Here is a 16,322-nt window from a genome sequence, read left to right as displayed (position 1 = left end):
TGAAGGTAAAAGCGAATCATTAAGTGCAATTACCGATTTGCTATGATTTTTTGAACATTGGTTGATCTGTAAACTGTTCCGAATATGAAGGATGACTGTAAATAATTCACTCCCTGTGTCTGGTGCTTGTGTTGTGTTTACGTTTATTTTGACATTTCAACCTGACAACGTTCTTGGATCAAGATTCCTAAATACAATGTAAGGTCGCGTTAATATATTGACGAAATATAAACATGTTAACCATTTATTGTTAGCCTATTGACGGAGTTGTCCGACCCCTAGGCCTGTTTAAGTGCAAAAAAAAGATGACAAGACAACATTTTTTCGATGGATCAACTTTGGTCCCCTTGGAAAGAGCTGTCAAGTAGGACATTTTCTGTCAAAAAGGACCGCGAGGTTAATTTTTCAAAATTGTTTTAAAAATCCATTTTAAACTCTTTGTGGTCGTACAAAGGGTCATTGTACTTAGAAAAATAAGCTTTATCGATGTAAACAATAATATAAGCAATCTAAGCTTCATTTTAGGACCCAATTGAAAATTGCTGTTCTGGTAAAAACAATAATTATAAAAAAATATTAAATGAAATTTTTTTTTTAATAATATCAAAAAAAAAAACTCTTCAATTAATTTGTAAAACCAACCTAAAATACAACATGAATGTGAGGAAGGCACCAACCACCTTAAGGTGGATTAAGTAACGTTTTTTTATATTATTTAATAATGAATATATTTTAATTGTTGCACCCCTCGGCAATCAAAAACTGTTCGAATAATCAAACTGTTATACTGCCAGCTCGCAATCTCACGCACACAACCTTACATCCACCAACAAACGTCAACGTCGCTGTCAGTCAGTCCGCAAAGAAAAGTGATAGTGTCAGGGAGGAAGAGAAAAAAGTGCTGATCGTCGTCGTCGTCTGAGCTGAAGAAAAAAAAAGTCACGAAAAACGCAGTCTGGTTGCAGTAATTTCTATTTTTCACCACCTTTCTCCGGCTCGATCCCGTCTGTTCCGGCCGTTCCGTGGGGCCCAGCTTCGTTCGCGTCGGCTTGCAGTTTCGGGGCCAAGTGATTCCGTTCGATTTGCTTGGCGTAAACAAAAAACGAGCTTTTCGATTTCCGACTTCTTTTTTTTTACCTGGGAGGAGTCTGTGCGGAGAAAAGGACCCCACTTTTTCGTCGATTTGCCTTGGGAACCTGCGCTAGGAGAAACCGAGCGCGGCGGAATGTTGGCCCTCATCAACCGGATCCTGGACTGGTTCAAGAGCCTGTTCTGGAAGGAGGAGATGGAATTGACCCTGGTCGGGCTGCAGTACTCTGGGAAGACCACCTTTGTTAACGTTATTGCCGTAAGTAGAGGGAGGGGAAGACGAGAGGGGTGTTGGGTGGTCAACTAGAAGGGGGAAGGGGGCGACACCAAAGCTAGTGATTCATGCCCCGTATAACATGTTTCCTTCGTTCTTGAAGCAAGAATTTAGATTTTTCTTCTTTTTGTTGGTTGAGTGCATTTCAGCATGGCTTTGAAAATTAAGGCTAATCTTGGAGCGCAGCAAATGAGGCTGGGTGTTTGTGCGTGTTATCAGTTCTAGCGACAGCGGCGATAACGGCGTTGGAATACAATAGCCGAAACTCTAGGAGGAAAAGTTAATAAATATTTTGTTGGGGAAATAAATTGTTCTCTTTGCGATTACGGTGTTAACAGAGCATGATTGCTATCTGGAGGCCAAAAGCACTAATCTGGATCGATTGTGGAACAAGATTGATAAGGAACTGGAAAGACTAATGATTTTTGAAAGAGTAACTATATCATCACAGGCCATTGGTCTTTTGTAGATCTGCAAGATTTAAGCATATTACCCTGGAATATCCGGAACCCAGTTGAAATACACTGTTTCACATAACTCGTATGACGGCAAGTAGTTGAGCGTAGAGCTATATTGAGTACGAAATTAAAAATGAAATTGACGAGCCTCTGTCTTTCGAACTTGAAAATGAGAATAACGAAAGCAATGCAGAACCACCTTTTTTGATTAGAACAATATCGGAACTATCGGATGAAGCTCTAACTACTAATCAACTAAGCGGATTGAGACATCGATCGAGACTCGATCCTGCGTAGATCCGTAGGCCGAAGGGTGCATTCTTGGAATTCTTTGACGCAGAATTGTAACAGCTTCTTGTAACATTCACCGACTCGGAAGCAGTGGCAGTGCGGCATGTAACATTCAAATTGTTTACAGCGGATGAGCTTGTTGGTTGGCTTTCTTGTTTCCTCACGACCGGATTGACAGGCAGCAATCAAACGAATTTGAAATCTTTGACAACGATCCAATGTGCGGTGAATGGAAATTGATCAGTCTGTCATTAGTCTCAAGCGATACAAAAGTATTGAAACTGGGTTTTTTGGTTGAGAGAACTAGTGGAGAGAAGAAAATCACGGCAGGTGATTAGTCTGGGAAAGTCCTAGGCAACATTCGTCTGTGTCAGGACGGATTTAAGGTGCTGGTGCAATCCAGGCAGCACTATCAACTGGTCAAGGATTACTTGACCGAAAACGAGGCGGAGTACTTTACCCATGATGTCGTCATGGATAAGCCGTTCAAAATCGTCGTCAGAGGTCTGTACGACATGCCAGTGGAGGAATTAGCTGCCGAGCTAAAAGTTTTGAAACTGGATGTGTTGGCCGTGCACAAAATGAGCCGACGCAACAAAGACATCAAGTACCGTGACCAGCTCTACCTGCTGCATTTGGCTAAGGGATCGACGACGCTTCCTGAGCTGAAGGCAATTCGAGCGGTTTTCAACATTATCGTGTCGTGGGAGCGATACCGACCAGTGCATCGTGACGTCACACAATGCTTCAACTGCCTGGGTTTCGGGCACGGAGGTAAGAACTGCCACCTGAAGCGTCGTTGTGCCAAATGTGGTACCGATGCGCACATCACATCCCAGTGCATCCAAGATTCGCTGGTGAAGTGCCTCAACTGCAACGGTGAGCACTCGTCAACCGACCGAAAGTGCCCCAAGAGAGCTGAGTTCGTGAAAATTCGGCAGCAAGCATCGACGAAGAATCAGCCTCAGCGTCGTAGAACTCCTCCAGCCCTGGTGGAGGAAAATTTTCCACCTCTTCAACCGCGACGCCAGGTCCCAAACTTGGCACCGTTGCCGTTGGATCCCAGGAAGAGAGCTGAGATGAATCATCCACGGCCGGGTTCCAGCCAGGAGCCGAGACCGCCACCACCGGGCTTCAGCCAGGAGCCAAGACCAACCCAAGAACCAGCAGTTGAGGAAAATGGTAATGATCTTTACACCTCAACCGAACTCCTCAATATTTTCAAACAGATGTCCGCTGCACTGCGTGGATGCAAAACCAAGACCCAGCAGATTGAAGTGCTGACCTCGTTCGTCATCCAGTATGGATCGTAGGTCCCTCAAGCTGCTGAATTGGAACGCTTGCTCCATTAGGAGGAAGAATTTAGAGCTGGTGGATTTTCTTCGCGAGAAGGAGATCGACGTAGCTGCCATCACGGAAACTCATCTGAAGCCCGGTGAAAAAGTTTATCTGCAAAACTACAAGATCGCGACGCAGCTCGATAGGACCACCTCTGGAGGAGGAGGTGTGCTTGTCGCTGTTCATCGTGATCTCAAGCCACGCCGGCTGCCACACTTTAAGCTGGACATCATCGAGGCCGTTGGAGTGGAAATTCCCACTTCGGTTGGCCCAGTACTCTTCATTGCTGCATACTGCCCACGTCAGGTGAATGCCAGAGATGGTTCAGCAGCAAAACTGAAGAGCGATATCCAGAAGCTGACACGGCGGAGCGCAAAGTACATCATCGCTGGTGACCTCAACGCGAAGCATGAAGTTTGGGGCAACAGCAGGAGGAATCGGAACGGAGTGATTCTGCACAACGATCTGCAAAACGGATACTACAACGTTGTGAGTCCGGATCGTCCAACGAGGGTGGCTCGGTCTGGGAATCACTCAATCATCGACTTCTTCATTACCAATATGGCTGAGAACGTGGCTCATCCTGAGGTGTTTGAAGAGTTGAGTTCTGATCACTATCCGGTGGTTGTGGAGGTTGGAGCTTCCGTTACTCCGCAGCGGCAACCAACCCGGAAAGATTATCACAACGTTGACTGGCAGCAGTTTCAGCAAGTGGTCGACAGCAACATCGACTATGATCAACACCCGGAAACTTCTGCTGATATTGATCGTTCGCTGGAGGTGATCCAGCAGGCTATCAACCAAGCAGAGGCTGCCAACGTTCGGGAGGTTCCTGTTAATTTTAAGGTAACTGATATTGACGTAGATACTAAACACTTGATTAGACTTAGGAATGTTTATAGGAGACAATATCAACGGACTGGGGACTATGACAAAAGATTTCAGTTAACAATTTGAACAAAATCATACAAGACCGACTTGACAATATCAGAAATCAAGAATTTTCAAAACATGTAAGCCAGCTTGGGAATTATTCAAAACCATTTTGGAAACTTTCAAAAGTTCTTAAAAACAAACCAAAGCCTATTCCTCCTCTTATTGTTGAGGATTCTCGTTTGATTACATCCGAGGAAAAGGCAAATGCACTTGGGCTTCATTTTGTTAGTTCACATAATCTTGGCGCTTCCATGACCAGCCGTAAAGAAACATCAGTTGCCAATAGTATTTCAACAATCAATGACTCTACCTTTGAATTTCCTGCAGATTCCCATGTTTCTGGTGAGGAAGTCAAAGTTGCAGTTAAACAAATGAAAAATATGAAAGCTCCAGGCTTTGATAACATTTTAATCTAGTGTTGAAAAACAGAGTGATCAGTTCTTTCAACATCTAGCCAATATTTTCAATAAATGTTTGCAACTTGGTTACTTCCCCACCAATTGGAAACTGGGCAAAGTCATACCAATTTTGAAGCCTCAAAAAGATCCAACATCGCCAACAAGTTATCGTCCCATTAGTCTTTTGAGTAGTCTGTCCAAACTCTTTGAGAAGGTCATCTATTCAAGGCTTTTGGATTTTACCAACGATAATAATATAATTTTGAACGAGCAGTTTGGCTTCCGCAAGGGACATAATACTGCTCATCAGCTTACGAGAGTAACTAAAATCATCAAGCAGAACAAGCTTGAGTCTAAATCAACTGCTATGGCTTTGTTGGATGTTGAGAAGGCTTTTGACAATGTTTGGCATGATGGTTTGATACATAAACTGTATTTATACGGTTTTCCAATGTATCTTATCAAAATTATCCAGCACTATCTTTCGGAGAGATCGTTCAGGGTTTTTCTGAATGGGATTGCTTCTGGATTATTCAACATTGATGCTGGGGTTCCCCAAGGAAGTATTCTTGGCCCACTTCTGTACAATATTTTTACATCTGATTTGCCTACTCTTCCTGGTAATGGTGTGTTGTCACTTTTTGCTGATGACACTGCCGTTATTTATAAGGGTAAAATAACCAGATATTTAGTTGGCCGTCTTCAGAAGGGTCTTGACGTTCTTTCCGAATACTTTGGCGACTGGAAAATTCGCATAAATGCAGCCAAAACTCAAACCATCATTTTTCCACTTTCCAAATCGGCCAGATTTGCCCCAAAGGATGATGTTTTGATTAAAATGAATGATGTTTCAATACCCTGGTCAAAGGAAGTTGTCTATTTAGGTCTCATACTTGACTCGAAACTATTGTTTCGGCAACATGTAGATAAAATATTGAACAAGTGCAGCATTCTCATCAGGTGTTTGTATCCTTTAATTAACAGAAAATCAAAGCTATCTTTGAAAAATAAGCTAGCAGTTTACAAACAAATAATTTACCCCGTTATTGAGTATGCAGTACCTGTTTGGGAGTGTTGCGCTAGAACTCATAAGTTGAAGCTCCAGCGTGTCCAAAACAAGGTACTCAAAATGGTTTTGAATGTTCCTGGCTGGACAAGATCAAGTGAGGTTCATGAATTAGCAGAAGTAAAAATGTTGGATCAGAAGATTCAAGAAAAATGTTTGAAATTCAGGGAAAAATGTGCTATTTCTGAATACCCCTTGATTCAAGGATTGGTTTAGTTTATTGTAAGTTTAAGTTAGTTTTAGGTTAGGTTATGTTTTCTTAATTTTTTTTTCCTCATTGTACCTAGAGTTACAAAAATGATAAATCATATACTTTTAAAGTTATGAAAATGAACAGTGCTTAAATCACGAAAGGCAAACTAAAGCTGAAGAGCCACAGCTGACCACTTATTATGTAAACCAAATGTAATTATTATAAGAAAGATTCAATAAAGTATATTTAATTCAAAAAAAAAAAAAAATTTACGGCAGGTGATCAGTGGAATCAGTGTCGTCCTACGTTTTCGTATTGTCTAGTCCGCCCGTTAATCGATACATTTTGAAAAAAAGTCAAGTTTTATTTCCCACGAAGGGCATCAAAATCCATCGGAACTTGCCAAATCATCACTAAGTTAAAGAACTTGGTGTTTGGGAACAATGAGTTTAACTGTGAACGACAAACATTTTAGGTACTTTAACAATCAAGTCCGTGTTAGGGAAGCGCATGCAAGCACAATTTTTGTTGTGGATTGTCAGCGAAGTCGTCAATTCCTCTGACTCCGGGAAGACCACCTTTGTTACAATGCTTTAATAAAGGCCATCGCTTAATCGTCTACCGATGTGGATCAATCAGACTGCGCACTGGACAAACAGTCCACTGTGTGCTACATAGGATCAACAGAGAACTTTGCAAAAAAGCTCTAAAAAATAAGTAATTTTCGTTTAACATGCTTCAGATAAAATCAAAAAGTAATTGGATTATTTTTTTATTTCAATTCTGGATTTTTTTTTTGAAAAGTTCCAATAAACCAAATTTTCAGTTTTTGCTTTTTGGGTGTTTTTTATTACCCCTGACTCAAGGCGGTTTCAAAAACACCCAAAGAGCAAAAACTGAAAATTTGGTTTATAGGACCTTTTCAAAAAAAAAAAAAACTTAAGAATTTATCTTCACACCACTTCCCAAACACGGACGGGAACTTCAAGTGCCTAAAAGTAGGAGGCATAAAAATTTGATAGGATGGAAGACAAAGTATGTAGTTTTTCAAAATATTTTAATTCTAGTTGGCGGAACTGTGATGTTTTTACAAGCTAAGTGTAAAGCGCTAATTGATCTGTTTCTAAAATTTTCGAACAACCATCCTGATCTTTCACACAGTTCATAGCTTTGAGGATGACCTGCATCGTTTTTGTAATAAAGTGGTGCAATTTGGTTTTATTGTTGTTGTTTTGAAAGAAAACTTTCTCAACGCAGGCTGACGAATGTGGAATCAAGAATACACGCTGAACAAACACTTTCCTAGAGACAGAAAGCGCGTTGCGCATGGATGTAACATCCGCATTGGTTTGAGCTCAACACTTTCCTGGATGAGTTAGAATTCCATAGTCCTTTGAGGACTAATATCGATGTAGCTGTAGATGTCTCGGAGTACATTTTCGCAGTACTCGAGGATGGCTCTACAAGCGTAACTTGTGCACAACGCCGTACGGTACGAATTCATACTAACTTTTGGATCGGGATAGCTTTTTTTATTCAATAAAGCCACTACAGAATTGTCCTTGTCCTTCAAAACGTTGGCGGTGTCTGAAACGAATCCTTTTAATGTTTTTTTGTGATTGGTGCCTTTTTTTTTAAAAAAAATTGGTACACTTTCCCTTTATAAAGGCTTCGATGGTTTTTCGGAAGTTGCATGATATCGTTTTCTTGTACAGCGACGGTTGTATTCAGATAATTGATCACACTGTGTCCACGGGTCGTCAAACGCTAGGTTGTATACGCCAGTTGCTTGCTGCCTCCAATTCAACTCTAACAGCGTTTACTCTCGAACTCCTTCTTGATTCAAAAACAATTGGACCTTCAGGAACTCATCGTGCTCACCTCTCAATTTCAGCGCGATCGTGCTCGCTCGGTTCGATGAGCGAATCTTTCAGCTTTATCCGAAGCCGACACCAAATTCACGTAACAAATTTTTCTTTGGAGTTTCCCGAAACACTTCCTGCTGAATGGTCAAGTTGGTCCGACTTAGGCAAATTCCGAACCAGCATTCTGTTTTATTGCGAACTTCGTTAGCTCTTGAACCTCTGGGATCGCGTATGTCACTCAAAGGACGACCAAAATATAGTTGTGTTAACATTAAAATATCTGTTGACAACCAAAACGGATTTACATAGTTCACAAAGGGTTTTAAAGGTAAGAGAAAATCACAAATCTGTTTATTTTTTTTTTAAAGATCGATCCAACTATAAGGCCAGGTCAGTTAAAATTCCGTTTTTAAAATCAGAAACCTTAAATAAAAAAACGCGATTTGCACCTCTAGATTTTTTTGATTTATACAGATTCTTATTCAGGCCCGTAAAATACAACTTTCTAAGTGTAAATCTCGGATGGGGTATCTCGGTTTATAATATTTAGCTCCAACTACGCCGTGTAACATCAGATTAGGTAGTCAGATCTTCATAATTCATGGCACGTATGTGCTTACAACTATTGATAGGGTTGTCAGATCTCCAATCTCTTGAACTCATTGGAAAGCTCGCATGCACTACCTAGTGGTGGCTTGGGGAACTAGGCTTCCCTGTATAAGTAAGGATTTTTAGATTCTTCTTCGTTCGTTCTTCGTCATTTTGGTCATGCTTGTGAAATTACACCAGGGTGGCCACTCATGTCGGGAAATCGGGAATTCGCCAAAAATCCGCCAAAAAGTCGGGAAAAGTCGGGAATTCTGAGCATACTTGATTGAAAATTATTTTTTAACTCTTGAATAATTTTGTAATATTTTGTAAAATTTTCAAATTGAATTCACTCATTTCTGCTTTAGTAACTTACTTTATATTTAATTGTGGTTTGATTGAGCGTTTTAGCAGAATGCATTACTGTGAATACAAAGAGGTGAGTGGTTCCTTTTAATTCCGCTATATATTTTTAATATCTTGACAGATACGTATTTCGTCTACTACTTGCAGACTTCATCAGTGTTCTGTTCTCGACAGTCGAGAAATAACTCGTCTCTTTTTATTTATATTTAAGGTTCTTTTCACTATTTAAATATATTTGAGTATAGAAAAGCTGGTAAAGGCATTCAAAATTTTAATGAATATTGGAGTCTTTGACACAGATTTTCATAATATTTTTTTATGAATCAAATGATCGCTTTAATTTTTGTTCATCAAACAAGAGGTAAAGTTAATGAAAAACTAATATAAAAATAGAGCCTAATGGCCAGCTTAGAATTATGATTCTATTTCATTTTGTCACATAATTGGATATTTGGTAACAGATTCCAACTTGAGTTTGGCAATGGTTTTTTTTTGGTGAATATTTTTAATTGTTTAACTAAATTCAGTGTTGTAAATCTGACGACTATGATTAATTTTGCGATTAATCGCTGCCTGTTACACCTCACGAATAAGACTGCTAAGAATAAACTTTATTCTCAAATTGTCACGACTAGGTGTTATTCGTCATACACTACGAAAAAACGTGTAATTTTCGGTCAAATTAGATGCACATAACTGGAGTATCAAATAAAATGCAAAGCTGGGTAAAATTAAACGTAATATTACACGTTCCAAAGAGCTTCAAAGATCGTGTAAAATTACATTAATCGCAATATTGGTCGGAAATGATTCTCACTGGAATCGTATCATTCTTATTAGACGAGAAAACACGTGTTTAAATTTTCTTAAAACAATACGTTTTTATTGCACACATCACTCATCACATGTTAACAAATTTTAAAAATCTTTGCTCTTGGCCCAAAATTGTCTTTTTTGTGTTTTCAGCTACGATTAATCACCAGAATTGCTCCATTTCAATTACTGCTTTTGTTTTTGTTCCACTAGCCATTTGTAGCGTGTTGGCCAACTCTCAAGCAGGTTACAGTTTCGGTTCACTTCGGGAATATCTTTGTATGTGGAAACGTTTTCAAAAAGTGTCCAGCCAGCTACATCGGAACAGCGGCTTGAACTTGGTTTGAACCGTAATTTTCCCTCACGTTTTATGATGTCCGCGATCTAAAAAAACGAAAGAAATTCGGCATAACATATTAGCAATCTGTTCTTATCACCTCAAGATCGATTAAACTCACCTCCAACAGCGATTTGGTTGCTTTTATCTAAAACTGTAGTAGGTTCCGGTCAGTAAAGGACAAAATTGCAAAAAAATCTAAACGAAAAATTGATTCCCGCTGCGACGTGAACCCTTGCTGCCGTTTTGACGTTTCATCATTCTGACAAACGTGTAGTGGCTAAGGTGCGTGATATTGGGTTTTATTAGATGTAACATTACATCAAATTTGATGCTCCAGATATGTGCATCTAATTAGGCGTGAAGTTGGGTTATTTTAGATGTAATTTTAGAGTTCGCTCGATGTAAAGGAATGCCAATGGGAATATGATCGATTTACATTTAAAAACACCTAATCTTACGTGGAAAAGACGTTTACATGACTTGATAATCAGTTTGATAAAAGATTACGTCAAATGTGAAATTCCAAATTTTTTAGTGTGTAGATAAAGCTTGATTTTCAGTTTTCGGAAAACTTAAATATCGAATTAAATCCAAAATTGAAAAACTTTTTTACGTTTTGGAAACGTAAAGAAACTATTGAAATTGCAAAAAAAAATCCAAGAAATTTTTAGTTATTGCAAAATTGTTTAAAAAATGGTTTCTTCAATTATTTTGCTTAAAATAAGTGGGAAAACATAAAATCATATCAAACTTAATTTTCTTTGAAAAAAAAAAAAAAACCGTTTAATACTGACCACTAGATAAATTAAAATTGATTAGAAAATTTAATATCAAAATTACAAAATCAAAAAGGGAACTTGTCAAAAACATTTTTTTTATTAATTCCTTGACATTTTTCTCAATCCTTTGAATGAATAATAACAGCAATTATGTTTCAATCATTCTTTGATTTAAATAATGATGAAGTTTTGAAAAAATAGGAACGCTATTTTAAGTTCAGTTATCTTTAACTTTTTGTCATTTTCAATTGAAACGAAGTATCAAAAACTATACGTTTGCCAATTTAAAAAATAACATGGAAGTTATAAGTATTGTTAAACTTTCGATTATTTTTCCGTTATGTCAGATTGTAAATTTGTATCAGTTCAGCTAGATCTAGTACTACAGAATAATTCTCAGCATCTTCAAATGAGTTCTTGGCATTGTTATAGAATTTCCCGCTAGAACTACCAGCTTTGGTCAAAAGCATCTTCTCTAGAAGTGGTCATTGCTCCGCGAGACACAGTACAGAACAGATCAGACAGAACAGAACCGTCCTGTTCTGAAATACAGCAAATACAGCTAGAAAGTTACAGTTTTCTCGTCTAATTACCGTCCAGTACAGTTCAATAAACCGACAGAAACGAAGAGCAATAAAGTTTTGATTACAAATTATTGTGCACTAGTTAAACCGCGAGTTTCAGTTCTGTCCAGATCCGATTATGCCACGACCCAAGCAACAGACGCTCTTATGTGCGTTAACAGACTAATTGTTTGTGTTTCTACTCTGAATCATAATAATGAAATTCCATTTTTGAAGTGTTTTTTTTATTTATTGTTTAGTTTTTGTATTTACAAAAAATGCCTTTATTTGGATTTTTTTTAAATTCATTGTGATTTTTTTTTCGCTGGTTAATATTGACTGTTCTTATAGAAAGTTTTTTGTTTGAAATCATTCTTTAGATAAGAAATGCCTATTATTTGAGCATTCTGGAAAAGTCTGGAAAAAAGTCGGGAAAAAGTCGGGAATTTGAAAATGGAATTTGAGTGGTCACCCTGTAATCATTACACAAGTCACATGATTTGTTTTGTTTGTGTTGACAATACATTGCAGTTAATTCAATTCATTCAGCAACCAGATATGTGTTTGAATAATTCGATTGTTTAACTATTATAAACTGTGATTATCATATCACAATGCAAAAGTCTGGATTGTTGATGACTTCGAAAGTAACGGAGGAACCTGTATTGGATGTGGTGAGAAAGATAAAAAGCATGAGAGAGAGATTCCCATATGTAGAACTCAATAAGAAGAGCGAGAAAGAGGAAAGAAAGAGAGAAATTGTAAGAGAGAGTCCAATGAAAGATTCAGTCGATTGCTTGATCCCATCATTAATGGACGCATTTTTGAGTTCATCCAAAAATGCTCTCACGGAAATACAGTGTTCCCATTCTTGGTTCCTACAACAAACAGATGAGCTGAGTGAAAAATTGGCACGGTTTTCTGAGCACGGCGTGACGAACCGGAAGGCGATGAAAGCCCAAAGTTTCCCGCTTTTGGAGGAAGCTTTATTTGTCGGGCTTCTCCAGCAACGTGAAGCAAATATCATCGTTCAGACGAACGTTCTGCGGGCAAAAGCCGAATATTTGTTCGTGGAACTGCAAAAGCGAGGAATCTAGGCGGACAAAGCTGAAATAAATTAATTAAAATGTTGAATTCTATAAAATGTTTTGTTTTATTCACGCTCCTCGCCGCATTTGACAAGTTTGACGTTTATTTCGGACGGTTTAACATCGCCTAATTACCGAACAAGTACTATATTCAGTAAAATACTTCTCACGAACGCTTGTTTGTATATAAACAAACAAAAACGACGTAAATAAACAACAACGATGAAATCTGTCAAAACAAAAGTAGCTACAGTAAATGCCGTCAGTTATGGGCATCCTAATCATTTCATTATTCCAGATTTTAGTCAAATTATTCAAAACTGTCAAATCTTGGATCGCTTAGTGCTACTCTAGTGTGAAGTCGGTGTTTGGGAAACTCACAGACTGACTTACATATTTTGTTTTTTTTTTGTTTTCGTTCTCTTCCGACCAGTCGGGCCAATTCTGCGAGGACATGATCCCGACGGTGGGCTTCAACATGCGCAAGGTGACGAAGGGCAACGTCACGATCAAGGTGTGGGACATCGGCGGCCAGCCGCGCTTCCGGTCGATGTGGGAGCGGTACTGCCGCGGGGTGAACGCCATCGTGTAAGTTCTTTAGTGGTTCTTTCGAGAAGGTTCAAGATGATGATTTCGAGGTTTTTGTTGAAACAACAGCTACATGGTGGATGCGGCCGATTTGGACAAGATGGAAGCGTCCCGGAACGAGCTGCACTCGCTGCTGGACAAGCCCCAGCTGGTCGGCATTCCGGTGCTGGTGCTCGGCAACAAGCGGGACATTTCCGGAGCGTTGGATGAAACTGGACTGATTGAGAGAATGTGAGATTTTTTTTGAGGAAATTTGCATCAAATTGAACTGAAATAATGTTGTGTTTTGGGCATTTTTAGGAACCTGTCCAGCATACAGGACCGGGAGATTTGCTGCTACAGCATCTCGTGCAAGGAGAAGGACAACATTGACATCACGTTGCAGTGGCTGATTGCTCACTCCAAGAGCCAAAGTCGTTAACTTTTTTTTGGAAACAAAACAAACAATTGTAAAGAAGGGTGGGCATACGTGCGACTGATCGGACTGACAAGAGAGAGAAAAAATATCCCCAAATCATTCAAACCAACCAAGGAATCCACCAGAAGAGCAAACCCTCACACACAAAATATCTCGGAAAGGCCGATTCCGAATCTCAGCGGGAAAGTGCGATTCGCGTAGATTTTAGCAGGCGAGCAAATCGAACGAACTTTTAAGGCAGGAAAGAACATGAGCAACATAACTTTTGGGGATCACACCGGATGAAAGAAGAAGTGAGTGCGCGCGCAGATTAAGCTAGGAGCGAAAAGAAGTTTGTTTTAAGTTTTACGTTCATTTTAATGCATTAACAAAGTACACGAATTTGAATATCATGTGAAAGTGAAATACAGAGTTAAACCCAATCAAGAAACGCCAAAAACAAGCCCCATCACAACAAAAGAAAAACCTTAAACAGAAGCCTCCACAAATCGCGCGCGAAAACACTGGCAGAAAAAAAATAGACGAAAAAGTCTGCTTTTAGTAAAAAAGAAAAAAACAAACAGTTTGTTATAAAAGTGTGAAACATGTGAGTGAGTGAGCGGTCGCGTTTGTTTTACGTTTTTTTGGTTTTAGGGACACAATTGTGACACGATTTCCGGGTTTTTTTTTCGTTGCAATGTTGATTTTTAACGCGGTTTTTTTTATTTCGCACCGCGCGAGTGTAATTGTGGATTGTGCGAGCGAGTGAATTGACCTTCAATTGATAGTATATAAAATATCCCAAAAAGAAAAACAAAACACAGTTAAATCTTTCAACAAAACAACCGTAATTATAGCGTTACTGATATTTTCAATGTTAATCGCAGGTAAACAAGGAAATCACACGAAACTAATTCTTTATTTTTTATGAAAATTTTAATCAAAAGCTTTTTATTCATATTTTTATTTTGTGTACGTTTTTCCGATCATATTTTACACTTTCCGGTTGTCATTTTTAAGAGCATCATCAAAAGAAAACATAAAAACACTTTTATTTAAGTTAAGTTCCAACCCAATAAAATAAATCGATTGTGTAGGTTTCGCGAAGTGATATGTTGAATAATGATAGAAAAGCAAACAAGAAATAATAAGTAAAGTAAACGAGCAAACCATCTTCCGCTGGGCCAACACACACGTTAGTTGCCATTTGTTGAAAATTGAAAAAAATAACGCTTTTCTCACTTGACCATCATCCCTTCTAAAATCAACCGTATTCTGTCGTAGTAGTTTGGCGTTTAGCACGTTCTCGGGTAGGAAATTTAGAGAGAGAAATTAGCAGCAGCAGCAGCAGGAAAAGTTCCGTTCCCGTTTTTACCTTTATCATACTGCAAGTAACCGTTAGCTTCTTGTTCCTTCTCAACATTCTAACCCATTTCAGAATGCACACACTTCCTTTTCCCGCGCGATGTTTCCGTTTAGTGTGTTACAGAGAATAAAAAAAAAACAACCAAAAACACAACTACAAAAAATTAAGACGAATAAATTAATCGATTATGACAGCAGCAGCAGTAAGAAGTCAGAAGAAGAAAAACTAAAAACAAAATTCTAGTTAGTAGATGAATAATGAAACTAGAAGAAATGGAAAGAATAAAAAAAGTAAAACAAGTGGTAACTAAGAATGAATATGATTAATAATAAATTGATTAATGAAACTTATACTGTATATAATGACAACATATGATAATAATAATAAAAATATTATATATATGACTATCAAAATAGTGCTGTTTTTCATTTTTGTTTGAAACAAGTCTAGATTTCCTAAACACCGACTTCAATATCAAGGAGCTATTACACTACCGCAAACAAACTCGCACTTTTTCGCAGGGTGGGAAAAAATGGGAGGTTGACATAAACTTTGAAAAATATTTGCACCGGCTAACTATCCTTAAAGTTTGATTTTCAGTTAAGGGAAAACTTAAGGGTTTACATACATGTAGAAAATCAAAAAATTTCATATTACAAAAATATATTGAAACCATTAAAAAGATGATTTTCAATCACTTCTGAAACATTCATGAAGATATTCCACATTTTGCCGTGCGCAAAGCGGACTGTCAAACTTTCTGAGTGTTTTTCTCGAAACACCGAGTTGATTTACGGGTGCCACGATATCTCGAAATGGGATGAACCAAATTGGCTGAAATTTGGGGTAACATATCTCGTGTGCATGACGAAGCCCGATTTTGAAATTTTACTTTTTAAAAAAATACAGAAAATCAAAAACTGACTATTTTTTATATGAAAAATAGATTTTTTTTTATCTTTTTTTAAAATAAGTTTTTTGAAAATCGGCCTTCGTCATGCACACAGGACTGGTTTAACGAGTCTTCACCGAAATTTTAGCCGATTTGGTCAAGGCAGTGTTGAGATATCGTGGCACCCGTTTTTTGAAACTTCCAACTTCAAATAGCTATATCTCGGCAATGATACAACCAAATGTCTTCAAATTTGTTTTGATAATAGATAAAAATGTATATTTTAATACCCTGAAATCAGATTTTAAATAAAATTAAGTGTGTACTCACACAAACCTCTGACATTTTTGTCGATTTACATGTATGTAACCCCTTAAATATCGAAAATAAATCAAACGTTTTTTGTTGTGCATGAAAAAAAAACCTCTTTTAAACTATGAAAATATTTTAAAAATACTTAAATTGCAAATAAGGCTGGAACAAATTTTAAATTCTGGAGTATTTTTTTAAAGGTCCAATAAACCAAATTTACAATTTTTGCTTTTTGGGTTTTTTTGAAACCGCCTTGAGTCAGGGGTATAAAAAAACACCCAAAAAGCAAAAACTGAAAATTTGGTTTATTGGACTTAAAAAA

At 38.0% G+C, this 16,322-nt stretch overlaps 1 protein-coding gene across 1 annotated transcript; it reads left to right on the top strand.

Annotated features, from left to right (window-relative positions):
* The first annotated feature begins 857 nt into the window (after positions 1 to 857).
* Positions 858 to 15,144, top strand: LOC6049256 (ADP-ribosylation factor-like protein 8). The gene is made up of 4 exons (XM_001866012.2): positions 858 to 1,348; positions 12,879 to 13,033; positions 13,103 to 13,264; positions 13,334 to 15,144. Exons 1-4 carry the CDS (start codon positions 1,226 to 1,228, stop codon positions 13,452 to 13,454), a joined length of 561 nt encoding a protein of 186 aa, XP_001866047.1. The 5' UTR covers positions 858 to 1,225; the 3' UTR covers positions 13,455 to 15,144.
* The last annotated feature ends 1,178 nt before the right edge of the window (positions 15,145 to 16,322 follow it).

This window comes from Culex quinquefasciatus, chromosome 1, assembly GCF_015732765.1.
Source record: "Culex quinquefasciatus strain JHB chromosome 1, VPISU_Cqui_1.0_pri_paternal, whole genome shotgun sequence".
NCBI lineage: Eukaryota > Metazoa > Arthropoda > Insecta > Diptera > Culicidae > Culex > Culex quinquefasciatus.
Note: the sequence above shows the minus strand (reverse complement) of the source record. Positions and strands in the feature narration are given on the sequence as shown.